The sequence below is a fragment of the Pan paniscus genome, chromosome 1, assembly GCF_029289425.2.
Source record: "Pan paniscus chromosome 1, NHGRI_mPanPan1-v2.0_pri, whole genome shotgun sequence".
Taxonomy (NCBI): Eukaryota; Metazoa; Chordata; class Mammalia; order Primates; family Hominidae; genus Pan; species Pan paniscus.
In genome coordinates this window covers 47,029,630-47,056,499 of record NC_073249.2, presented here as the reverse complement: position 1 = coordinate 47,056,499, position 26,870 = coordinate 47,029,630, and the positions used below count along the sequence as shown (strand labels likewise).

Below are 26,870 nucleotides of genomic sequence, written 5' to 3'. Positions count from 1 at the left end.
GCTTATTCTAATCCCTGGCCATAGTGATTGGTCCAAGGATGGGCTTACATCTCAAATCCTTCTAATGAGACCCAACTTGGGAACTTTGCTGGTGCTGATAGGAAAGAAGTACTCTTTCACTGGAGTTGCTGGACTGGTAGGAAGAAAGCTGCTGGTGTCTGTCTTGCCACTTGGAGTGAAATGAATCCTGATGGCATTATTTGAGCATCTGTACCTAGCCATGCCTGAAAGCACATTTGGGCTTCTCAGATTGTGAACCAATACCTTTTGTTTGCTCAAGTGAGATTGTTAGATTTCTGTCACCCTCATGGAAAAGAAGCCAGATAGGCTTCTCCCTCTGCATTGCTCTCTACCTACGGCCCAGGAGTAAACCCACTGACCTCTTTTCAACTATAGTGTGGAAGAGGGCAGTTACTGAATGAAATTAAAAAAAAAAAAAGTAAGACAAGGTCTTGCTTTGTTGCCCAAGATGGAGTGCAGTGGCACAATCATGGCTCCCTGCAGCCTTGACCCCCCGGGCTCAAGCAATCCTCCCACCTCAGCCTCTTGAGTAGCTGGGACTACAGGCATACACCATGAAACTCAGCTAATTTTTTAATTTTTAGTAGAGACGGGGGGTCTCACGATGTTACCTAGGCTGCTCTCGAACTCCTGAACGCAAGCAATCCTTCCGTTTCGGCCTCCTGGAGTCCTGGGATTACAGACAAGAGCCACCATGCCTGGCCTGAATAGGAATTTCAATGAGCAAAAGTATGTGATAAGACAGAAGTACTGTCAGGATGAGTTAACAGGTAGACTGTGGGCCTGGGTGGACGATCCTTAGCAGGTTAGCAGGGAACCTACGGCAAGAGAATGCTGAAGATGTAAAGATAATGAAAAGGGAAGATGAGACGGAACAGACCAACCTAATTTACTTCATCACTAAACCGGAGATCCACAGGCTCTGCCCTGAGCCCCTGGATTACACAGGAAGTTTCAGAATTCAGAGCTGTCGAGTGTCAGCTTTGGGAGAAATCTCAGAGAGCATTCAAGCCATGCCTACATTTTAAAGAGGAGAAAATGGAAGGGGAGAAACTTGCCCATTATCCCATAGCTACTCTGTGGAGGCAGACATAAAATTATTAGAACAGGGCCAGGAGTGGTGGCTCACGCCTGTAATCCCAGCACTTTGGGAGGCCAAGGTGGGCGGATCACCTGAGTTCAGGAGTTCGAGACCAGCCTGTCCAACATGATGAAACCCCATCTCTACTAAAAATAGAAAAATTAGCTGGGTGTGGTGGCAGGTGCCTGTAATCCCAGCTACTCGGGAGGCTGAGGCAGGAGAATTGCTTGAACCTGGGAGGCGGAGGTTGCAGTGAGCCAAGATTGCATCATTGCACTCCAGTGTGGGTGACGAGAGTGAAACGCCATCTCAAAAAAAAAAAAAAAAAAAAAAAAAAAAAGAACAGAATCCATACAGCTGACAAATATGATTCTGGAGTCATACATGCCTGGATTTGAATCCCAGACTTAGCATTAACAGCCAGTTGTCCTTAGGTTAACCTCTCTGAATCTCAGTTTCATCGTAAAATGGGGATAATCATAGTATCTAAACTCTGAAGGCTATTGAAATAATTTAAAAAGATTTTTCATGAGGCCAGGCACGGTGGCTCATGTCTGTAATCCCAACACTTTGGGATACCAAGGCGAGTGGATCACCTGAGGTCAGGAGTTCGAGACCAGCCTGGCCAACATAGTGAAACCCCATCTCTACTAAAAATAGAAAAATTAGCTGGGCGTGGTGGCAGGTGCCTGTAATCCCAGCTACTCGGGAGGCTGAGGCAGGAGAATTGCTTGAACCTGGGAGGCGGAGGTTGCAGTGAGCCGAGATTGCATCATTGCACTCCAGTGTGGGTGACGAGAGTGAAACGCCATCTCAAAAAAAAAAAAAAGAATCCATACAGCTGACAAATATGATTCTGGAGTCATACATGCCTGGATTTGAATCCCAGACTTAGCATTAACAGCCAGTTGTCCTTAGGTTAACCTCTCTGAATCTCAGTTTCATCATAAAATGGGGATAATCATAGTATCTAAACTCTGAAGGCTATTGAAATAATTTAAAAAGATTTTTCATGAGGCCAGGCACGGTGGCTCATGTCTGTAATCCCAACACTTTGGGATACCAAGGCGAGTGGATCACCTGAGGTCAGGAGTTCGAGACCAGCCTGGCCAACATAGTGAAACCCCATCTCTACTAAAAATACAAAAATTAGCCGGGTATGGTGACATGCACCTGTAATCCCAGCTACTTGGGAGGCTGAGACAGGAGAATTGCTTGAACCCAGGAGGCAGAGGTTGCAGTGAGCCAAGATCATGCCACTACACTCTAGCCTGGGTGACAGAGCAAGACTCTATCTCGAAAAAACAGATTTTTTTTTTTCATGTGAAGGGTTTAGCTTAGCGCATGGCAATAACTCCCAGGCCTAGAGACAACGTAGAGACTAAGAACTCACCCCCTAGAAAAGTTGCCTCTGATGGAAGGTTTGAGGGGAGGAACTGTCAGAGCAGACCCTTTTTTTGAAGCACAGAGTTTCAGGGTCCTGGTTAAAGGAGGAAGACAGTGGAAGGAAGGGGACACACTCTCTTGGGATGTGGGATCAGGGGAAAAGGTGAGCAAGGAAAACAAGCACATGAAAGGGAAAAACCCTGTATTGGGGTGGGAGGGCAGGTAGGATGAGCGTGACATTCTGGATAAACTGTCATCCCTGATATAAACTAAGAGATGGTGAGAGGGATGGATGCTCTCTGGGGGCCATGGCAGGAGACAGGGGTGACTTGCCAAGAAGCAAGGAAAAAGTGGAATGTGTTGTTGCTGTGTGTAGCATGTCCGTGTCCATCACCCCAACCTCTCCTGGGCTTTGCTGGCAGCCCAGTGTGGTCCAGGACTGTAAGATGTCTTGCAGCCAGCCATCCCGGGGAGCAGGTTCTGAAATCATAGCCCCACACCCCTTCCTTGTCCTTCCCTCCCTTGGGTTGCCCCAACCTAAACAAGACAACCTGGGCAGGGGGGCCACACGCTGATGGAAAAATACACACTTGGCTGGAAAAGGAGCTTTATTTGTATGTGTTGAATTCCCGCAGCAGCCGAAGGATAAATAGCTAGTTCCAGCCTCAGCTGAGTCTGCCCACAAGGTGGGTGGTAAAATCTGTTCTTATTTAGATAGCTTTTGGGGAGAGGTGGAGAGGGGGGTTGGGGGCAGCAGGAGAGGGGAACTTGGAATCTGCAATGTTTATATGATCAGTCATGGATGTCATCTCTCTTTAATTAGGGGTTTGGAGTTGAGAAAACAGCTCAGCTTGCTTATCCTAGGAACAGAGCAGATTGGCAAGTTGGCAGTGGGCAGGGCAGCTCCTTAAGACCCACCTGTGGTTGGATCGCTGTCTTCATCCCCCCAGTGCCCTTGCTAAGCACTCAGTAAATGTCAGCACCGTGCCAGGCCCTGTATTGGATGCTTTACATGCATCATCTCATTCAATCCTCACAATAACCTCAGGAGTCTTAAGCATCATCATCACTTTTACAGACGCAAAACCTGAAAAAACAGGAGGACTGAGTAGAAAGCTAAGGGCACACAACTTGCAAGCAGCACTGCCAGAGCTGAAACCGGGTCTCCTTGACCTAAGTCCATGCTTTTAGCCTTTTCCCATCCTTCCCTGAGCTGGGAATAAGGAGCTGGGCTTTTAAATCCTCAGGCATGTCACTTCTGTTCTCTAGCCCAGTCCTCGGTACTTCAGGCAGAGAAATGGTTGGATGACTTCTAATAGCTTTTGGCTCTGGTGTTTCTTGTGATTAGAGAGAAAAGTTCCTTGTAGCCACTATATCCCCAATGCTTAGAGTGAGACAATATACACATTAAAAAATGAACACATTTCCAGATAGGTACAAGTGCTATAAAGAAAATTAATTAGGGTACTAGGCTATGGACCAGAGAGTACCTGAGGATCTAGGGCTCCTTTAGATGGGATAGAAAAGGACTTTCTGAGGCAGCTACATTCAAGCTGAGACTATCCTGGGGAATGTAGGAGGCAGAGGAAATAGCATATGTGAAATCCCTGAAGTAGGGATGAGCTAGCTGTGTTCAAGAGATTGAAAGCACTGTGTGGCTGGAAGAGTGTAAGGTATAAGGGGTTGAGGGTATGCAATGAGGATGGATAGATAAGGCAAGCAGGGGCCAGATCATGCGGGGTCTTATGGGTCAGGGAAGGAGACTAGGCTTTTAATTGCAAGATGAAGCCACTTGGAGGAATGAAGCCAAATCTGACTTACATTGTCAAAAGATTATTCTTGCTGCTGTGAAGAGCATGGAGTGTCAAAGGTCAAGAATGGGGAAGGAAACAAGATAGAAGGCTATGGCTAAAGTGCAGGTGAGAGATGATGGCAGCTGAACTAGTGTTTTAAGTAGAGGTAGGGAAAAGTAGCTGGTAGAGCTGACTAGACATGGTGATACAAGTGTAAGGGGTTTTGTCCTACAGGAGGTGCTCTTTTCCTACAACTACTCCCTAAGTCCATCTCTCACTTCATATCTGGGTTTAGCCCAGAGCAATCAGCACATGGCATTTCCCTGGCCACAGTGACTGCTTTCAGGGCAGTCCACAGGGACTTTTGTTTCATGGAAAGTAGAGCCTCCTGGCCTGGCTGGATAGAAAGTACATAACCCCAACTGCTGCTGGTAGTCATCCTAGGAGGGGAAGAAACTTAAGGAAGAAACAGCCTAAGAGAAAGCTGATACTATGGATGGCAGATGGAGAGACCAAGATCTTGATGATATTGTTGAGCCTTTGAATTTACCAACCCAGATGTTCACTCAACCCCTGGACTTTCTATTTAGTAAGGCAATGAACTTCTTTCATTATCGCCAGTGTGAGCTGAATTTCACTCACAACTCTAAGTATCCTAATTTATATACTAACGGTATCTAGGAACTCCAAACCTGACTTAAGTATGCATAAGCATAGGAAACAAGCCTGGAATAGAATTAATTCCTGGGCTTTTAAAAAAGACAGTAACTGATTTTGAAAAGTGGGTTCAAAAATTCTGTAGAATTAGAAATTTGTATTTTTAGCTTCTGCCATGACCTGTCATTAATGGATTACATAAATTCATACTTCTTATTGTCTTTGCATGAGTCCAAACACCACATAAGCAGTACGGCAGGCTGCTGCTCAGTAAAGAGTACGAGGTAATTCATAGGTAGATGAATGAAAGGTGCCTATTCAGAGATGCATTTTACATGCATGGTGCCTAGCCTAGGTAAAAAATCATCATTGCTACACTGTGATATGGACAAGGGCATTACAGTCTTTAGTCATCTGCCTAGGCAGGTCCAATATCTACAATACATTCCTCAAAGTCTTCACTTGGCCTGGGTGACCTCTTCCTACTTCAGCTGATTTCTGCTCAAATCTGTTATCTCTGTCATTTAACTAGAATTATAAAGATAAGTCAAGTATATTACAAAATCATGAGTAGGGAATTCAAGTTTGGCACCGAATTGTCCAGAATGGTACTTGCCATAAAATGATGCTGGAGAGAGGAAATCCCTACTTAAATTTGTATGAGTATTTGGTTAATCTCACATCTGATTTTCTCATCATTTCATTCTCAAACACCAGCATAATACTTGGCACATAGTAGGTGTTCAGTAAGTATTTGTTGAACAAATGAAAGTTTTATCACAGAATTCTGGTCAGCTATGTAAATCACAAGAAGTGAAAGCTGCAAAAACACAAATTTGCAAAAGGATCTATTATCTTCTTCCCACATTATTTTAAGACCTCAGAAAAGCTATCACCCCTGAAAGTGTAAGGGTAATTGAATTGTTTCTACAGCTATTTTACATCTGTGTCAAACATTCAATATCCTTAGTGATGCTGGTAAGTTGGCAAACTAAAGGACAACAATTCCAAATATTTTAACATTCTGATTATATAGCTCTCTGGCCAGTTTACTCCCAGACACACATTCAGGATAAACACATACTCAACATTAAATGACTATTTATTTTTCAGGTTTAAAAGATTTCAAAATACATATGTACAAGATAAATAAACTACACAAAAATTATGTCATCAAATATATTTTTTAAAAAATTCAAGGTAGGCAACTTAGATCACCTTGGCAAAGAACACATTAACTAAGATGAACCAGGACAAGTCCCCTAAACATCAGGATGAAATTTCTTTTCTATGCCTACTAGCTGACTGGCCTTCCTTTTCTGTGTTGAGTTGTGTACTCTGGAGTCACCAGCCTCTGGTAGATTATCAAGCATCTCTTCCTCATCAGCCTAAAAAGGAGGAGACAGGGTGAAATACAGTAAGGTTCACACAAATGCCAGGATGGAGAAAAATGAAGCTCTGTAATATTATTTCCATGTACTTCTTTGTTGCAAGATTTAAATACAGTATTATGCATACGATATTCTCTCAAAGACATCTTCCTCAATTTTTTTGTTTTAATTTTTATTTCTTTTTACAAGTAACACCACTGCTATTTAACTCAATCTGAAAGATGGCATAACTCAGCAAGAACTATGATGTGCTACTTTCCATGTTCCTGTAATTTGAATTTTGCTAAATGAGGAAATTCTATCAACCTGAAGTTTTTCCTTCAACTTTCTTCCATGAATGGTCCCCTAAGAAAAGTTTCCCCCATCTCTGCAACTAGTCCCTGCAAATATAGATTCTTCTCAGTGTTAAAAGGACAACTTAGAAAAAAAGAATCTGAGACACCACTCCACTATCCCTGCTACCTGCAATATAAAAAAAATTAACCAGATGCTGCCTGCCGTCTAGTGTTGCCCAATAGGTGACAACTGTTACGAAACATCTACTGTTAGTTGAGCTATTAGGCTATTTTGCTGAATGATTATTTAGAAGGTTGCAATAGGAGAAAAAGATTAACTAGTCATTCTAGAGTTCAGTACAAATTTGGCAAATCTAAAAAACATTATTTATACATATATACTTTATACCATATATACTTAATTAACTGACAATAGTAGCAAACATTATACCTTTTGTTTCTGTCTTGCATGCTTCTCTGTCCACTGTCTGGCATTCTTGAGGAAGGCTGGCTTATTATATTTAAATTCTGAGGACTGAGATGAAATCAAAGAAAAGAGTTAATGGAGAAAAACATGATTTGCAGTGGTTAGAGCTGCTGCAGCTATCCTCACACAGGGAGAGTTAGCGGTATAGACAAGGTAGGATATGTGTTGCAGAGGAAAATGGGGATATTTACTATGTCAGCCATGAGCGGGTCATCAGGGTTGGGTTCTGACATGAGCAGCTGAATAGAGGTCAACACAGTTGCGATGTTGAGGGATGGTCTCCAAGCACCCTATATACAAACAGATAAACAGTTGCTTTTATATTAGAATGTGATCCTCTAATTCAAGTTTAATAGATGAAGAAAACAGAATGCTGTAGAGTCAACCATTTACCCACAACTCACTTTTGGTGGCAATTTGAGAACATCCAGACAAATCCTTCCAGCAGAATCAATGTTTGGATGATAAATTGGAGTGAGAAATCGGATCTGAGGAGGTTCAAATGGGTACCTATGAAAGAATAAGACAACAGATAATTTACATTACATAATTTTGCTTCTAAATACATTTAAATAGTTTCTTGGTCACAATAATTTTGGTATTATAGAAATGTCAGGGAGACTGCCTTTGGGAGGCAAACTTTCTCTCTTCCTAAATTTTCACTATGAAAATTTAAAATAAATCAGTTTGAAATAACAGTATTGAAAACATCCATATATCTACCACCTGGATTCAAGCCACTTTACCTCTAAATACTCCAGCATATCTTCTAAGAATAAGAACATTCTCCCATATAAATGCAATACTATTACCCCTATGAAAAATTTAAGAACTAATTCCCTAATATCATTTACTGTTCAGATTTCAGTTGTTCTCCCCAGTTTTTGTTTTTTATAGCTGGGTTTTTCAAAACAGGACTCAATTACAATTCATACGTTGCATTTGGTTATTATGTATCTTTAGTGAGACACCGACCTTGCAAAGTTCCCAGTCTATTTTTAGAACTGATGCACCACATGATTATTAAGCTGTTCTCCCAAGACTTTAACAAGTTTGGCCAGGATCTGACCTAGTGATTAGATGTCTATGTTTCAACAGTTAGATAGTCATTTCTTCCCTTCCCCGTTCTGTACAAAACTACAACTGTAACTCACCTGATGAGAGCCTTAAAGGAGACTTGAATTAAAAGGGGCCTTAACCATAAAAAGAACGAGATCATGGTCTTTGCAGGAACAGAAAGCCAAATACCACATGCTCTCATTTATAAGTGGGAGCTAAATGATGAGAACATATGGACACAAAGAGGGGAACAACAGACACTGGGGCCTACCTGAGGGTGGAGGGTGGGAGGACAGAGAAAGGCAAAACTGCTGGATACTAGGCTTAGTACCTGGGTGACAAAATAATCTGTACAACAAATCCCCGTGATATCATGAGTTTACCTATATAACAAACTTGCACATGTACCCCGGAACCTAAAATAAATGTTAAAAGAAAAAGCGGGGGGGAGCTTAATGTTAAGAAAGCACAATAGTGGTTGCCAGGGGCTGAGAGCAGGGAGAAATGGGGAGTTAGAGTTTAATGGCTATGAAGTTTCAGTGTAGGAGGATGAAAAGTTCTGGAGATAAATGTTGGTGATGGTTGCATAACAATGTGAATGTATTTAATACCACTGAACTGTACACTTAAAAATGGTCAACTTTATGTTATGTATATTTTATCACAATTTAGAAAGTGAGGGGGTCTTTGATGTGATCTCGCCCATTGTTCTGGAGAAGGAAACTGAACTCCAGAGAGAGAAAATAACTTGGTCGAGGTCACCTTAAGTCATGATAAGGCCAGGATTAAAACCTAGTCCTTTATGCTCTATCTACTACATTGCTCTGTCTCCCAGTTTATAAATGCACTTTACCATGTAGGTTGAGAAGCTGATTCATACTAACCTCTCAGGAATGATAACTTCTAGCTTAAAAACACCTTTCTCATAAGGTGTGTTGGCTCCACCTAATATTTCTTAAAAGAAAAAAGAAAGAAAAAGTTAAAAGGGAATCAGATCATTTGAATTACTACCATATGGAGCTAATGAGGTCTATGGTCCTAATAGAGAAACTAGGCCTAGGACAATAATTCTCTCTCAGGACTTTAACAAGTCCTCATGCAACACACCACAATGCTAATGTACTCAAAAAGTTAATGGTGTCAAACAAAGGACATATAGAAAATCTAAAGCAGAAGTTGCAAAATGCTGGCCACAAGACCAAATACAACCTACAGATTTGTTTTGTTTGGACCGCAGTATTCTAATCATGTATGTTTCCCATCTGGCCTCACAGATATTTGAGATGGTTATCTTTGATCTAAACACTGCTTCACTGCTTTAAATCTTGGCTATAAATCAGCATAAGGTATAATAAAAAGTCAAAGAAGCAAGAAATGTCAAGCAAACCTTTTATAAATGTAAACAAATTTGGGTAGAAAGATGGTAGGGCACTCTGACCTTATAACTGCTCCTTACTTTAGAAGAATACACAAAATGTTTTATTTCAGCACAATCTTCAATAGGGTCATGACTTTCATCATATACATGATTTGATACCTACGAGCTCGCAGGTCATCCATTTGGTCTTTATCTTGCCAACATGTGATGCCTGGGGGTGGCTCTGTGGCTAACATGTGCAGCTCTCTCTTCAGACGTGAAGCTCTCTGCATGATCCCCAAGTAGAAGGAACCACACACAGTTCACTGCTCCACACTAAGAGCTGCCTGGGATGCACTGGAGGAGAAAAGAGGTGACCATAAAATCATCAGCAATAATGACTATGAAGTTTTCAGCAAACAGCTTCAATGTAGTGAGGGTGGGGGACAAAGTCCTCTTTTTTGTTTTGAGACACAGTTTCACTCTGTCACCCAGGCTGGAGGGCAGTGACACCATCTCAGCTCACTGCAATTTCCACCTTCTGGGTTTGAGCAATTCTCGTGCCTCAGCCTCCAGAGTAGCTGGGATTACAGGCGTGCACCACCATGCCCAGCTCATTTTAGTATTTTTAGTAGAGACAGGGTTTCGCCATGTTGGCCAGGCTGGTCTCAAATGCCTGACCTCAGGTGATCCGCCTGCCTTGGCCTCCCAAAGTGCTGGGATTACAGGCGTGAGCCAATGCACCCAGCTTTTTTTTTTTTTTTTTTTTTTTTTTTTTTAGAGGCAGGGTCTTGCTCTGTCACCCAGGCTGGAGTGCAGTGGCACAATCTCAGCTCACTGCAATCTCCACCTGCTGGGCTTAAGTGATCCTCCCATCTCAGCCGCCTATGTAGCTGGAAGTACAGGTGTGTGCCACCACGCCAGTCCAAGATTCCTCTTATTAATCTCTATTCTGACAAGGGAATCTGAGTTTTTCCACTCCCTTCTTGTGAACGTTTATCTATACAAGCAAATATATTTTTAAAATAAAGAATTAAAAATGCAAAAAGTTCTACAAAAAATAAAAACACTAAAGGTTTTAAATAATGGGTGTTTCCACTGATAAATTATAAACTCATGAGGCCAGGCCTGGGTCTGATTTTGCTTACTATTGTAGCCTTAGCATGCCTGTCATAGTAAGGGATTTGACAAATATTAGCTGTTGTGAGGAAGTCTACATATGCTTTGTGAGAGCAAGAATGGTAGAGATAGTCAACATTCTCAGGTACAAACAAATGTTAAATGTCCAAGTTTCTCCCCATGTGCTATGGATTCCACCTTCTCCCAATCTTCAGGGATACCATTCCATCAATTATTCCATCTTTCTTACCCTCAATGTTCAAATATGCTCAAAGTCTCTCTCACCTAAAACCAACACCTACACACATATTCACCCAACACTCTTCTCAACTCTAGTTCTCTCTTTACTAACCAAGCAAAGGACACTAATCCCTTTTTTTTTTTTAGATGGAGTCTCGGTCTGTTGCCCAGGCTGGAGTGCAGTGGTGCGATCTCGGCTCACTGCAACCTCAGCCTTCCGGGTTCAAGCAATTCTCTGCCTCAGCCTCCCGAGCAGCTGGCATTACAGACGCCCGCCACCACGCCCGGCTACTTTTTGTATTTTTAGTAGAGATGGGGTTTCACCATCTTGGCCAGGCTGGTCTTGAACTCCTGACCTCGTGATCCACCCACCTCAGCCTCCCAAAGTGCTAGGATTACAGGCGTGAGCCACTGCGCCCAGCCAACACCAAGCCTTTAATGTGTTACAAATATCCCCCAGTTTGTGCTTATCTTTCCATGTTGTACATGGTGTCTTTCAATAAACACATACTCTTAACATAATCAATCTTAAAATCTCTTTCTTTACATTTATACTTTGTGTATTAAATTTTTCCTTACCCCCAAATGTAGAGATATTCCTACATAGCCTTCAAATATTTTATAATTTTGCTATTCAAATTTAAATATTGAATCCACTAGGAATTGAATTTTATGTATAGTGAGTGAGGTGGGGGTCCAATTTAAAGTTTTTCCCCATATGAATAGTCAATTGTTCTAACACCATTTACTGAATAAGTCCATCCTTTCCCTGCTGATATTACTATACATTAAATTTCTATATGTGTGGATTTGTTTTGGGACTCTTGAATTTGTTCCACTGGTCAAGTGGATTATTTCTGAGACAATACTCCACTGTTTGAATTACTATAGCTTATTCATTTTTTATTATTTAAATTTTTTCCCAGCTTTACTGAGGTATAACTGGCAAATACAAATTGTATATATTTAAGGTGTACAATGTGATGTTTTACTATAGCTTATCCACCTGGTCTTTTTCTTCAGGAATGACTTGATTATTCTTGACTCTTTGCTCTTCCATATAAATTTGAGAATCAGTTCATAAGTCCATAAATATATACATAAATATGTATATCTGAAATTATAATCCAAATCATAACAGGGTTCTGTGGTTTGGATTGTAATTTTATTGATGCTATAGATCAATTTGGAGATAACTGATATCTTTATGATATTGAATCCTAAGATCCATGAACACGCTGTTTCAATCTTTTTTTTGATGCTTTCCAAAGGTTTTATAATTTTCTCTACAAAGCTTTATCTAATTTTTGTTAGACTGATTTCTAAGTATTTATATTGTTGCTATCTTTTCAAAAACACTATTTTCTACCCATTTCTTACTGATACATGTAAATCTAATTGATTTTTTTTTATTTTTTTGAGATGGAGTTTTGCTCTTGTTGCCCAGGCTGGAGTGCAATGGTGTGCTCTTGGCTCACCGCAATCTCCACCTCCCGGGTTCAAGCGATTCTCCTGCCTCAGCCTCCTGAGTAGCTGGCGTTACAGGCATGCACCATTAGGCCCGGCTAATTGTATTTTTTTTAGTAAAGACAGGGTTTAGTATTTTTAGTATTGTATTTTTTTAGTAAAGACAGGGTTTCTCCATGTTAGTGAGGCTGGTCTCGAACCACGGACCTCAGGTGATCCACCCATCTCAGCCTCTCAAAGTGCTGGGATTACAGGCATGAGCCACCTCGCCCAGCCAATCTAATTGATTTTTAACCAAAGCCTTAGTAATGCTAATGATGAATCTATTTGGGGTGGGGAGCCGTCTGGGAATGGTAATTCCACACTGCCAATCATGTCATCCACATATAATCAGTTTATTTCTTCCCTTCTAATTCTTTTCCTGCCTTCTATTCTGACAGTAACTTCTAGTACAATGTTAAATGAAAAAGCTGATAGCTGGGCCAAGCATGCTGGCATGAGCCTGTAATCCCAGCTACTCAGGAGGCTAAGGTGGGAGGATGACCTGAGCCCGGGGAGACTGAGGCTGTAGTGAGCCATGATTGTGCCACTGCACTCCAGCCTGGGAGGCAGAGTGAGACCCTGTCTAAACAACAGCCAAAAAGAAAAAAGAAAGAAAGAAAAGCTGATAGTTGGCATTCTTTTCAGATTTCTAACCTTAAAGGGAAAGCATTTAACACTATGCTAATCAGTAAGACTGGCCTATAACTGTCCTTTCTAATTTTGTCTTTATTAGCTATCAAGGTTATGCTAGCCTCCTAAAATGAGTTAGGGAGTATTGCCTCCTTTTTTTTTTTTTTAACATATTGTGGATTAGTCCAAGAGATAATTTGTTACTAGGTTGTCTGGAATAACTATCTGATCCTGGTGTTTTCATTTTGAGAAAATTTTAACCTACAAATCCAATTTATTTAAATCTTATTCAAGTTATTTATTCTTGCATCAATTTTGGCAAGTTAAATTTTTCCACAAATTTATCTATTACATGCAATTTTAAATTTATTTGTATAATGTTTTATCTTTTTAATCTGTAGTTATCTATGGTTATGTTTCCATTTTCATTTCTAACACTGTTTATCTGTGCCATCTTTTCTTTGATCAGTCTTGCTGGGCATGTATCAACCAAAAGGAAGTTCAAGTTTTGATTCCACTGGAAAGAATAAAAATTTATGACAAAAATAGAAAATGAGAAAAAATACTTTTTTTCTTAAAAATAAAGATTTTTTGCTGGAAGTGTTTTGTACTTGAAGATCACGCCACTGCACCCCAGCCTGGGCGATAGATTAGGACTCTGTCTCAAAAAAAAAAAAAAAAAAATCTTCGTCCAAACACGTACTATACATTTTTTCTTGTCATTATTCCCTAAACAATACAGTGTAACAACAATTTACTTAGCATTTTATTAGGTATTATAAGTAATCAAGAAATAATTCAAAGTATATGGGGGTGGGGCTGGGCACGGTGGCTCACACCTGTAATTGCAGCACTTTGGGAGATCAAGGCAGAAGGATCACTTGAGGCCAGGGGTTCAAGACCAGCCTGTGCAACAAAGGAGAACCCCATCTCTAAAATAAATAAAGTATATGGGAGGACATGCAGAGGTTCAAGACCAGCTTGTGAGGCCTGGCACAGTGGCTCATGCCTGTAATCCCAGCACTTTGGGAGGCTGAGGCAGGTGGATCACTTGAGATCGGGAGTTCCAGACCAGCCTGGCCAACATGGGGAAATCCCCTCTCTACTAAAAATATAAAAATTAGCCAGCTGCGGGGGTGGAGGCCTGTAATCCCAGCTACTCAGGAGGCTGAGGCAGGAGAAAGACTTGAACTCAGAAGGTGGAGGTTACAGTGGGCTGAGATCGCGCCACTGTACTCCAGCCTGGGCGACAGAGCAAGACTCTGTCTCAAAAACAAAACAAAACAAAACTGGCCAGGCATGGTGGCTCACACCTGTAATCCCAGCACTTTGGTAGGCCAAGGTGGGTGGGTCATTTGAGGTCAGGAGTTTGAGACCAGCCTGGCCAACATGAGGAAACCCCATCTCTATTAAAAATACAAAAATTAGCAAAGTGTGGTGGTGCACGCCTGTAACCCCAGCCACTTGGAAGGCTGAGGCAGGAGAATGGCTTCAACCAGGAAGGCGGAGGTTGCAGTGAGCCAAGATCGCGCCACTGCACTCCAGCCTGGGTGGCAGAGCGAGACTCTTTCTTAAAAAAAAAAAAAAAAAAAAAAAAAAAAAGAACCAGCCTGTGCAACAAAGGATATCCCCATCTCTTAAATATAAAGTATATGGGAGGACATGCATAGGTTATATGCAAATACTACACCATTTTATATCTGGGACTTGACCTTTGGTGGATTTGGGATCTGCAGGATGTCCTGGAACCATCCCTCATGGATACAGAGGGTTGACTGTACAGTAAAAGTATCACAAGTATAAAGTATACCTTTATATAAAATGAGAACAGTGGAAAGCCATGGTAAAAGGATTAGAACAAGCAAGACAATTTCTCCCAAGGAAGCAACCAGACTCCAGCCTCACTATGTTAACCAAAATTGGCATATGCCATTCTTTGGCTCAAATGCCATGAATAACTGCCTATTTTTCACGGTATAAAGGTTCTTTACAATCTAACCCTTATATCCCGCCTTATATCCAGTATCTACTCTCCACAAACTCATGCTTCAGCCACACTGCACTATTCCTGCTGCCCATAAAAGTTTTATTCTTTCACACCTTTAGATATTAAAGGTTACATATTAAATCACAACTCCTTCTCCAGCAATGCCTCCCCACCACTCACACCTTTCCAACATCACCCTCTGTGCGTCTACATCTATTTGCATCGTGTTCTAACTCACCTGACAGTTTCTTCTCCTTAGGAGGAATTCCTTGACAGCAGGTCCCTAGTCTTTTTTTGTATCAAGTCTGCAGTAAATTTGGATAATTAATGAACGAAACGTGGGTTTGGACCAGATGTTGAAGAAGACAAAAGAACAGCCAGTGCACAACCCGCAGCAAGTACTGGGCTGTTATGTCCCTTCTAGTGGCAAATTTCTCCCTGCTGTGGCAGGAGGACGGCTCGGCGGAGCTCTGACCACGATTTCATGCAAAGATACGGTGAGACCCTCCGCTCAACAGTGGCTTTTCTAAGGCTCTCCTTTCAGAGGAGACGAAAACTCCCATATTAGGCGGAAACAGGACTCCTTCCCCGCAAGACTCAGTGACCTTCTCCAGTGTACCTTCTTTCAGATGGGGAACCGGAATACTCTCCTTGCTTACCTGAGCTGACACCCCTCACAACGCAGCAACGCGCGGACCAACGGGGCACCAGCGCCTGCGCGACCTCGGACGGTTGGCGTGGCTCCGCCCCCTGTCTGGGGAAGATTGTGATTGGCCCACAGTAATCCACCGGGAAAGAAGCGCAGCCACCGCTCCTCTCTATTGGCCAGTGCTCTGAACGCTCACGCATTCAAATGAGAGCGCGCGCTGGGCGCAGCCATTCAGTTTCCTACACCCTGCGGCTGAACCCTGAGACGTCATCCGGCAGTCCAAATTCGGTTACAAAGTCGGCTCTGTCAGACCAAGGAAGGAGCTGGAAATCGTTTCTTAGCAAGAACAATGAAAGAAACTAGAAATATTTAATCTGGAAAAGAGAATACGTGATAGCTGTCTTCCTTTTTTTTTCACATGGGAGATTTTACTACTTCAGAGGACACGTTTATTCAGAGGACACATTTAAGGACAACGGATGAAAGTCTAAGAGATGCAGAACTTAGTTCAATAAAGCATTCTATCAATTAGAACTCTGAAGAACAAAGTAGGTAGGGTAGTGAATTCCTTCATCACTGGAAATGTTCAAGTGGAAGTTAGGTCATCACTTGTTAGGGATAGTGCAGAAAGGATCCTTGTACTGGGTGGCAGTTTGGAATAGATGACTTTTTTTTTTTTTTTGAGACGGAGTCTCGCTCTGTCACCCAGGCTGGAGTGCAATGGTGCAATCTCGGCTCACTGCAACCTCTGCCTCCCGGGTTCAAGCAATTCTCCTGCCTCAGCCTCCCGAATAGCTGGGATTACAGGCAAGCGCCACCACGCCCAGCTAATTTTTGTATTTTTAGTAGAGACGGGGTTTCACCGTGTTGGCCAGGCTGGTCTTGAACTCCTGACCTCAGGTGATCCATCCTTCTCAGCCTCCCAAAGTGCTGGGATTACAGGCGTGAGCCACTGTGCCCAGCTGGAATAGATGACTTTTAAACCATCTTCCAACGCTAGATGCATGGTACTTTCTGAACAAGGAAGAACCTGTTTATAGTTAAGCCAACCTTAACTTCTCAGAGCTGCCTCTGCCAGAGGCCAATGCTTCATGAGCGCTGAAAGATGGCACAGACCTGACTTAATCTAAAGCACATGGCTGGAACTTGACTAGCCTTTGGAAATGCTGTGGGTGGAAAAACAAAACAAGCAAAAAGCCAACCCTCATCTGACTGCTCTCAGCTCACTGTGTAGCTTTGGAACAACGATGGTAATACTAATAGTAATTTATTATTATTACTATTATTTATTACTATTATACTATTTATTACTATTATTGGTAACAGAGTAATAATCAGTCTCTTTCTAAACTTGTAAATCAGTATAATTTTGGCCACTGCAGTGATGTCTACATCTAGTCAAAACTGGTGTTAAGTGGCAAATGGTTCCCCATAGCCATTGTGTGGGGTGTTTTCTCTCAAGGGCACCACATGTTCACTAGGACTCTGTGATGCTCCCCTGGGGTTCCTCACCTTAGTTGTAGGAATAAACCAACTACAGTAGTTTATTAATTATTATAAAGTTGTGAAACAAACATAAGGAATCCCATTCTTGTCCAGTCTAATTCCAGTTTGCTGTTGGGGGTTTGCATTTATTGTTAGCATTTACTCAGCATTTAGTGAAGTGTTTTCTGTCATAATTGAGTTCCTGCTTATTTTACTACTGTTTTGTTTTAGTCCTTTCAATACCTGTCTTTATTTTCTTCCTGCCCCAATTGTAATTGTATCTCAATTACAGTTCTGTCTTCAGAACTGAAATTGATTACTTCCTTGGGTGGTTCTCTGAGAAATAGGTCTTAAAAATGTCTCTTAAAAAAGCAAGAACTGTATTGAGTCCGGTGGAAAAGAGAGATGGTTTGATAAAATAAGTAAATCCCTATAATTTTGGCAACAGAGAGGAAAGAAAAAAGGATAGAAGACAAAAGAGGAAGGAAGAAAAGGAGGTAGAGAGGGAGGCAGAAAACAAAGAGAAAGAAAAAAAAGAACCCCATACACTAAATGTACAGTTTCCATTTGTCCACCAGAGGGGGTATGTTAACTGGTGGGAATAGAGGCCAGGCTAAAAGATTTTCATAAACTTTTTACAGGTGTCATTGTTTTTAAAAATGGAGCATTCTAATGTTATAATTTATTTTTAAATTATAGCTATGAAAATTATTATTTTATAAAGGTTTCTTCACTTTACAACACATCATAGCAGGCTCACTTAGTACTTATAAAAGTATAAAAATTGTATTTTATTTTTATACAGTAGTATTTGTCAGGATTTACTCACTAGTATATGAAAATATATCTTATTTATTTTTATTTTTTATTTTTTATTTTTTTGAGACAGGGTGTCACTCTGTCGCTCACTTCAACCTCCGCCTCCTGGGTTCAAGCGCTTCTCCTGCCTCAGCCTGCCTAGTAGCTGGGACTTCCGGCGCCCACCACCATGCCCGGCTAATTTTTGCATTTATAGTAGACACGGGGTTTCACCATGTTGGCCAGGCTTATATTTTCTTTAGAATAGTATACTTATAGCCAGGTGCAGTGGGTCATGCCTGTAATCCCAACATTTGGGGAGACCTAGGTGGGCAGATCGCTTGAGCCCAGGACTTTGAGACCAGCCTGGGTAACATGGCAAAACCTCATCTCTACCAAAAAATACAAAAATTACCCAGGCATGGTGGTGCATGCCTGTAGTCCCAGCTACTTGGGAGGCTGAGGTAAGAGGATCACTTGGGCCCAGGAGGTTAAGGCTGCAGTGAGCTGTGATTGCACCACTGCAAATCTAAAGTGAGATCCTGTCTCAAAAATAAATAAATAATAAAGGAATGGAGTACTTATTTAGGAAATTTAAATTACCATACTTGTTTAATGAGCTGATTGTGTAAGTTATTCTCAGAAAGCCCTAGTTGGGAAAGATGTTTTAGAAAAAATAGGATTTCGATTTGAAAAAACTTTTCAAGTCATTAGAGGTAGATGAATGTTTTCATGGCATTTTTTTGGCTGAGCCTGTAAAATTAATTAGATTATAATAATTATTACTACTTTCAATAATCATATAGCCAGAAGGTATATTCCTCTATCTCCAAGTAGATATGCACTTAAATGATCCAAGGAATTTAACTACTTACACTTTTCGTAAAATCTCCAAAGAAGGTATTACACTCTTACTTCCACAGGAAAAAAAAGAAAAGAAGCAAATAAAATAGGTATGGTAAGGAAGTACTTCTGGCTTCCTGGAACTTCCTTATATTGAGCCTGAATTCTTGGCTGGGCGCGGTGGATCACGCCTGTAATCCCAGCACTTTGGGAGGCCAAGGCGGGTTGATCACAAGGTCAGGAGTTCGAGACCAACCTGGCCAATATGGTGAAGCCCTGTCTCTACTAAAAATACAAAAATTAGCCGGGCATGGTGGTGGGTGCCTATAGTCCCAGCTTCTCAAGGAGAATTGCTTGAACCCAGGAGGCAGAGGTTGCAGTGAGCTGAGATCGCACCACTGCACTCCAGCCTGGAGACTCCGTTTCAAAAAAAAAGAAAAAGAGACTGAATTCGTGTTGAAATTTAAGCTCAGGCTGGGCATGGTGGCTCACACCTAAAATCTCAGTACTTTGGGAGGCTGAGGTGGGAGGACTGCTTGAGGCCAGGAGTTCAAGACCAGCCTGGGCAAAATAGCAAGACCCGTCTCTACTTAAAAATAAAATAAAATAAAATAATTTTATGTGCCTATAGTCCCAGCTACTCAGGAGGTAGAGGGAGGAGAATTGCTTGAGCCCAGGAGTTTGAGCCTGCAGTGAGTTATGTTGGCACCATTGCACTCTACCCTGGGTAACTCTGTCTCCAAAAAAGAAAGAAAGAAATTTAAGTTCATATCTCTTGGGAAAGTAAGGATTTAACCTGGAGTGGGTCAATTTTAGCTTATTTAAACAACTGGAACCAGATATTTTTTGCTTCCTAATTCGGAATACAAAAATAATGCAGCCAAAAGAAGCATCATTATTGATCCCTGAAAAATTTACTCCAGTTTAAAAATCCTTATTAGAAGACCAGTATGCCAGTAAAACATAAAGTTATATATATATATAGGAGCAGCTATCATATACGAGGAACATAATATTGAAATGATGCATGAGGACTGTAAATAGGATTAGGCTTCTAGCTGAGTATTCTTACCTATTTGATTTAATATCAATTTTTCTTTTATCCTTTAGGGAGAGTTCTATTTGGGAGCTTGTGGGCAATAGTAATTATCAGCAAGAGGCTGAATTGGAATAAGAGGAGGTCCCACTGTGATATGTTACAAAGTAAATCTCATGAATAATTTTTTTTTTTTTTTGAGAAAATCTTGCTCTGTCACCCAGGCTGGAGTACAGTGGCATAATCTCGGCTCACTGCAACCTCCGCCTCCCAGGCTTAAGCGATTTTCCTGCCTCAGCCTCCTGAGTAGTTGGGATTACAGGCACCCGCCACTGTGCCTGGCTAATTTTTGTATTTTTAATAGAGATAGGGTTTCACCATGTTAGGGTGGTCTCGAACTGCTGACCTTAAGTGATCTGCCCGCCTTGGCCTTCCAAAATGCTGGGATTACAAGCGTGAGCCATCGCGTCTGGCCAAGAATTTTTAATTGCAATAAATGATGAGACATGACAAGTTCTATGGTGGCCATAAATAAATGTATGTAGCAAGGAAAATGAGGTTACATAATGTATACATTATTATACCTTGATTTTCCTTATGTACATTGTTATTGATAGTACACAGATTTGACATGAGGTTTAATTAGTATTTATAATGTATTTAAGAATATCCTACTAAAGCATATGGTGGTTAGACACAGTATTATTAAACATAATATTTTTTACATTTATATGTCACTTTTCATTTGAGGCTTTCAATTCAATAATTAATTGTTTCCTTAATGTATGATTTCCACTTCATTTCAGGGGAAATTGAGGAACAGGCAAATTTTCACATGACAGAATATAACAAAGTTTCCCTTTACAATACCCCAATCATTTTGCAACATTTTTTAAATGAAAAATTTTAAACATACAGAAATGTTTAAAGAATCTAATATTTGCATATGTACTCTTTCATTATAGGTAACACATTTAATTATATTTTGTTCAGGGCTAGAGCACTGGAGGTTATACTTATTAAATCAATCGGACTGGCCAGATGCGGTGGCTCGTGCCTGTAATACCAACACTTTGGGAGACTGAGGTGGGTGGATCACTTGAGCCCAGGAGCTCAAGACTAGCCTGGGCAACATGGCAAAACCCTGTCTCTACAAAAAATACAAAAGTTAGCCAGGCATAGTGACGCAGGCCTGTAGTCCCAGCTACTTGGGGGGCTGAGGTGGGAGGATCGCTTGAGCCTGGGAGGTTGAGGCTACAGTGATCCACGACCATGCCACTGCCCTCCAGCCTGGGTGACAGAGCGAGACCCTGTCTCAAACAAAACAAAACAAAACAAAACAATCGGACAGATACATGTTTTATAACCCAGTCTTGGTGAATATAAAAATGTTCTATTTGCTACCTTAGGAATTTAGTATGATTTAGTATGCTTGATAGTATCTTTCTCTAGCTTTGAAAAAAAAAATCATGGGCCAGGTACAGTGGCTCAGGGCTGTAATACCAACACTTTGGGAGGCTGAGGCAGGAGGATCGCTTGTGTCTAAGAGTTCCAGACCAGCCTGGGCAACATGGTGAGACCTTGTCTCTACGAAAAAATAAAAAAATAGTGGGTGTGGTGGTGGACACCTGTAGTCCTAGCTACTGGGGAGACTGAGGTGGGAGGATCGCTTGAGCCCAGGAGGTTGAGTCTGCAGTGAGCCGTGATTGCGCCATTGCACTCAGCCTGGGTGACAGAGTGAGACTCTGTCTCAAAAGAAAAGAAATAAAAATCATGGAAGACATCTATTCTGTCTTGTAAAAATTTAAGATACATGAAAAGAGTAGAGGAGGAGGAGGAGGGAGAAGGAAGAGAAATTATTTATTGGGATCCAATATGTGCCAAAGATAGTATTAGGCATCCTTGCATGTATTATTTCATTTGATCCACATGACTACCCTGTGAGATGTTATTCCCATTTTACACATAAGAAAACTGGCTCAGAGAAGTTAAGTAATTTGTCTACGGCTGTGAATTCAATTTAAATTCACAGCTTAAACTCTTTTCACTACATCTGAATGCATCATTTTCAAGATCTTTTCTGGGCCTGGAGTAAGTTGACAGTATTTATGTAAAACATGTAATACTGTATCTGTATGTATGCTCCTCTTCCCCACGCTCATTCACATTTACCGTGATTAATACACATGTTAATAAAACCCTAGACTTAGAACTAGGATATAGAATCCAGTCGTTTAGGTACTTAATGTTTAGTTCTCTCCTCCAGAAAACAGGAATAATTACCGCCTTTTTTCCACTCCAAAGAATTGATGTGATAATTAGGGAGATAAGATTAGTTACTAGTCATAACAAGAATAAACTACAACTCCCAAAATGCCCAGAGGAAGAGGCTGACGCCAGTCCAGGAGACAGTTCCAGCTTTAGGGCAAAGGTGACCCCACTGGGTCCCGTGGCGAAAGAGAGAGCCGCCGGTCCTCGACTTTTTTCTGATGCATCCAGGGATTTGTAGTTCCCTTACGGCCACCAAGTGCACTTAGGGCAGGTCTCTTACTACGAGTCCCGTGATGACCCGAGGCCGGGCAGCGCCTGCGTATTGAAGCCGAGGGAGCGTGCGGGCGGTGCTACTGGCGGGAGGAGTAAAGATGGCGGCGCGAGGGTCTCCGCCCTCTGCTCCGGGCTGAAGCGCTCTGAGAGAGGCGGCAGCGGCAACTCGAGCCTCAACAGTAATTTAGTGTTGGTAGTTTTGGCAGCAGCTGCCGAGGCCGGAGCAATGGCGGAGCTGGAGCACCTAGGAGGGAAGCGGGCAGAGTCGGCGCGAATGCGGCGGGCAGAGCAGCTTCGGCGCTGGCGGGGCTCGCTGACAGAGCAGGAGCCTGCGGAGCGACGAGGCGCGGGGCGGCAGCCGCTGACCAGGCGCGGGAGCCCCAGGGTCCGCTTCGAGGACGGTGCTGTCTTTCTGGCCGCCTGCTCTAGCGGGGACACCGACGAGGTGAGAAAGCTTCTGGCAAGAGGTGCTGATATCAACACGGTCAACGTGGACGGCTTGACAGCCCTGCACCAGGTAACTCCTTTCTTGGTCTTAGAGGCGTCCAGTCTCCTACAGATGAGCCTTTGACCCTGCGAGCCACCCCATGGGGAGTATCAGTGTTGCCGCCGACTCCTTCTGCATGGACACTGCCCTTTGGGGCTAATCGGTTTCATTCTTGGCCAGCTTCCTCCACTAATCAAGTCTTTTTCTGACCCCAGGGTCTTAGGAATAGCGTCACCCCGCTGCTTGGTCAGTGTTTGTATTTCCCTCCACCTACTTGTGTTGTCATGGTTACTGGTGATTTTTGTCCCTGGTCTTATCCCTGTAGATTAGTTATCTTCACTTATGTCTGGTTGGCGTGCCTGCACACCGCGTCACTCATAGGCACAGTGTCATTTGTTTGATGCCCTTTCAGAAAATTCAGTTGTTGTGTGTCCCCGTTATAGAATATCTTATATCACTTAAAGAGTAAAGCCCTTTACTGGGTAAAGACAAGCAGGTCTGAAACCACACCTCTTGTTTTGTTGATTTGTAGTACTTCAAAACAGTTTGTGTTGCCTCTAGGCTACAGCTCCTAGAACACGCCGGACCTCGTTGTTTTAGGTATCTTAACTTTCTTCTCAGCAGTGCTACCTCCCTGAGAGCTTCCTATGGAGAACTAAGTTACTGAATTACCTCTGTTTGATACTTATGGAATAGCTTTTCTATTTTTCTATTTTTTTTTCTAAAGCGCTCTATAGAAATCCCATGCCCTATGTATAGCTATACTATATGGATTGTGGATAATCTGTGCTTGGTAACGACACCTTTACTTCTGTCACCTAATGCAGCAATATTCTCTGTCTACTGACTGCCATGACTAACTACCCCTCTCTCCTCAAATGGAACTTCATCAGTTATTTTGGTGAGCTGAGAGCCGGTCACCCACTCTTAATCTTTTGTATTTTTCTTCTTCTGCCGTCTGTGCAAAGTGAATGTATTGGCATGAGAATCTACTTCTAAATAATAACTCAACTTTATATCAGACCACTTCCCTAAATATATTTAGCCAATAGCTTAAAAAGTTACTTCTCACTATGTTTGCAACCCTTCTATTTCAGGTAGAAGAAACTCTTTCACCCTATTTTGTACCCATTTTTTTTCCTGCTGATAATATTTCCCCACCTAAGGTAGTAACCAATATTTGTAGAGTGCTTTGCTGTTTGATTTCATATGTCTTACCCCATGTGAGTTTCAGCAGTGATCCTTTGAAGTAGGTGTGGCAGGTAGTGTTGTTATTCTCATTTTACAGATGAGGAAACTGAAGCTCAGGAAAATTATTTGTGCAAAGTTAGAAAGTAAAGAAGTGGCCCATAGGCATGGATTTTTCAGACTTATGTCACAGAGATCTATATCTCGCTTAATAAGGAGCTGAATGTAAAATGAGATAAAAGCTAAGAGAACCACATTAAATTCTAAACTTTAAATTTCTGAACTCTTTGGGAAGGTGAATTCTTGTTTTTCTTTTTCTTTTTCTTTTTTTTTTTTTGATTCAGAGTCTCGCTCTGTTGCCCAGGCTGGAGTGCAATGGCGAGATCTTGGCTCACTGCAACCTCTGCCTCCCGGTTTCAAGCGATTCTCCTGCCTCAGCCTCCCGAGTAGCTGGGATTACAGGCACCTGCCACCACGCCTAGATAATATTTGTATTTTTAATAGAGATGGGCTTTCACCGTGATGACCAGGCTGGTCTCAAACTCCTGACCTCAGGAGATCCACCCTCCTTGGCCTCCCAAACTGCTGGGATTATAGGCGTGAGCCGCTGTGCCCGGCCTAGTAATCTATTGAAATAAGAGAAGAAGGGGATGACAGCTATGGATTTTTTTTTAACATCTATAAATGCAATATAAGCATTCCTTTCAATTTATAGGGCTGACAAGGAGTTGAACTGAACAGGTATACTCGATTCTAGACAAATTCAGCTAAAAATTAAGCTGCTTAAAGATTTGAGGTCTGTTGAGAAACTGTATCTTTGAATCAAGACAACGGGCCTTTATTGGCTTCAGAACATTACAAGTCAGTTTCCGAAGAGTTACAATGTGTGTCTCCATGACTTGGAGAAGTTTTTGTTGTTGTTGTTGTTGTTGTTTAAAAAAAAAAAAAAAAAACAGTGTCTCACTGTATCTCCCAGGCTGGAGTACAGTGGTGCAGTCTCAGCTCACTGCAACGTCCGTCTCCCAAGTTCAAGCTATTCTCATGCCTCAGCCTCCCAAGTAGCTGGAACTATAGGTGCCCACCACCATGCCCAGCCAATTTTTGTATTTTTAGTAGAGATGGGGTTTTGCCATGTTGGCCAGGCTGGTCTCAAACTCTTGGCCTCAAATGATCTGCCCGCCTCGGCCTCCCAAAGTGCTGGGATTACAGGCATGAGCCACCGCGCATGGCCGACCTGGAGAACTCCTAAGGTACATAAAAGACTATTTTCAAATGGGAGACTGGAGCTGTTGGTAGCTGAACCACCTACTTTACAATGGATTCACCTTCTGTGAAATGGAGAGTGAGTGGTACAATTATCTGAATTATTTATTTAAAATGTCCATTTGTTATACAAGCACGATATAAATTATCTGGATAATTGCTTCTTTTCTCTCTTTTGGCCATGGCCACTTGACCAACTGTGGATTATTGTCTTGGCATGTTAGAAGCCCCCAGATAATACTGGGGGACAATTTTTCTCCTCCTACAACATCACAGTAGATGATTTGCACTGCAGCTTGTGGTGCCTTGATGCTTCTTTTGGACTTAGAGACCTTCTTTCTTGGCAGCCTTTGCTGAGACCACGAGGTGCTTGAGTCAAAGATAACAAGCTCCAGGGGGCCTATTAATAATACTTGAATTAGACTGGGATAAGAAGTATCTCAAAGGTTAGACCAACTCTGATGAAAGCCTTGGAAACTGATGCAGACTAAATTTCAGTGACTAAAGTAAGATTTGGTGTGTATGCATGTGTTGTCCTAGAGTCCTTAACAAGGTATTAATCTGATTATAGAACCCTTGAAAGCACTTGTTTGCTCACAAAGGAATTTCTGTTTCATTTGCGTATACACATTGTAAGGCCAGGAATATTTGTTAATAATTCTATGTGGAGTAGTACTTTAAAATTTTTCTTTTATTTATTTATTAAGTTTGACTGTTAGCACCTATCTTGATATCCTTAGCATTATAATCTTAGGTACTCTAGGCCTAGATACATGATATCTACCAAATTATTGCTGTGGGAAGAGGCAAGTGCCTACTTTCAGAAAAGAGATTTTTCTAGGATTTATTAAAATGAATGCTTACTTACTTCAGCATGTATTATGTTGACTCTTAAATCTGTGCTGAGTGTGGTGAGGGATGCTGGATTTCAGTCACCATAGGTCTTGTCTCTTAGCACGGTCTGATCAGTCTTCATCTGGAGGGCTACCAAGGAGATTAGAATAATTCCATACTTGACTCAGAAATTCAGACTGGCGGCCGGGGGCGGTGGCTCACGCTTGTAATCCCAGCACTTTGGGAGGCTGAGGCAGGTGGATCACGAGGTCAGGAGTTCGAGACCAGCCTGGTCAACATTGCAAAATCCCGTCTCTACTAAAAATACAAAAATTAGCCTGGTGTGGTGGCGCACACCTGTAGTCCCAGTTACTCGGGGAGGCTGAGGCAGGAGAATCGCTTGAACCCAGGAGGTGGAGGTTACAGTGAGCTGAGATCACACCACTGCACTCCAGCCTGGGTAAAAGAATGAGACTCCGTTTCAAAAAAAAAAAGAAAAAGAAAAAAGAAATTCAGACTGTCTTTGTAATGTGCAGGGTCCAAATTTGGACCCTCAAGGTCACACCAGACTGGAATTCAATTTGTAGTTGAATAAGCCTTTGTCATTCTAGAGTTGCCTCAGTCTGATGCTATAGACTTAGGGAGGCTAAAATCACATATTTCTCAGGAAGAGAGATGGAGATAGGAACAAGTGAGGGGAGGAGGATAGGCTGAGCAATTTATATTCAGACAGAGTCAGAAGATGAGTAAG

General features: G+C 41.9%; 2 protein-coding genes across 13 annotated transcripts in view; one reads left to right on the top strand and one right to left on the bottom strand.

Moving 5' to 3' along the window:
• Positions 1-6,022: 6,022 nt before the first annotated feature.
• Positions 6,023-15,752, bottom strand: UBE2T (ubiquitin conjugating enzyme E2 T). 5 transcript variants are annotated; one of them, XM_063601769.1, is made up of 8 exons: positions 15,652-15,707; positions 15,231-15,297; positions 9,688-9,864; positions 9,035-9,104; positions 7,496-7,601; positions 7,283-7,381; positions 7,056-7,139; positions 6,023-6,326 (listed from the first exon to the last, which is right to left on the bottom strand). In XM_063601769.1, exons 3-8 carry the CDS (start codon positions 9,704-9,706, stop codon positions 6,201-6,203), a joined length of 504 nt encoding a protein of 167 aa, XP_063457839.1. In that variant the 5' UTR covers positions 9,707-9,864; positions 15,231-15,297; positions 15,652-15,707; the 3' UTR covers positions 6,023-6,200. The 5 variants fall into 5 exon arrangements, with proteins under 5 accessions (XP_063457839.1, XP_008974882.1, XP_003823061.1 ...); XM_008976634.4 differs by having other exon boundaries at positions 9,692-9,864; XM_003823013.5 differs by lacking the exon at positions 15,231-15,297 and having other exon boundaries at positions 9,692-9,864; positions 15,652-15,752.
• A 4,576-nt stretch (positions 15,753-20,328) lies between these two features.
• The window catches only part of PPP1R12B (protein phosphatase 1 regulatory subunit 12B), a 242,178-nt gene continuing 235,636 nt past the window's right edge, over positions 20,329-26,870 (top strand). For 5 of the 8 annotated variants that reach the window (XM_008976627.5, XM_008976625.4, XM_008976624.4 and 2 more), the window contains exon 1: positions 20,329-22,864. In XM_008976627.5, the coding sequence (XP_008974875.3) occupies positions 22,574-22,864 (291 nt within the window). In that variant the 5' untranslated portion in view covers positions 20,329-22,573. The remainder of the gene's footprint in view (positions 22,865-26,870) is intronic. The other 3 variants (XM_008976626.6, XM_024930437.4, XM_003823009.4) reach the window with 3 other exon arrangements.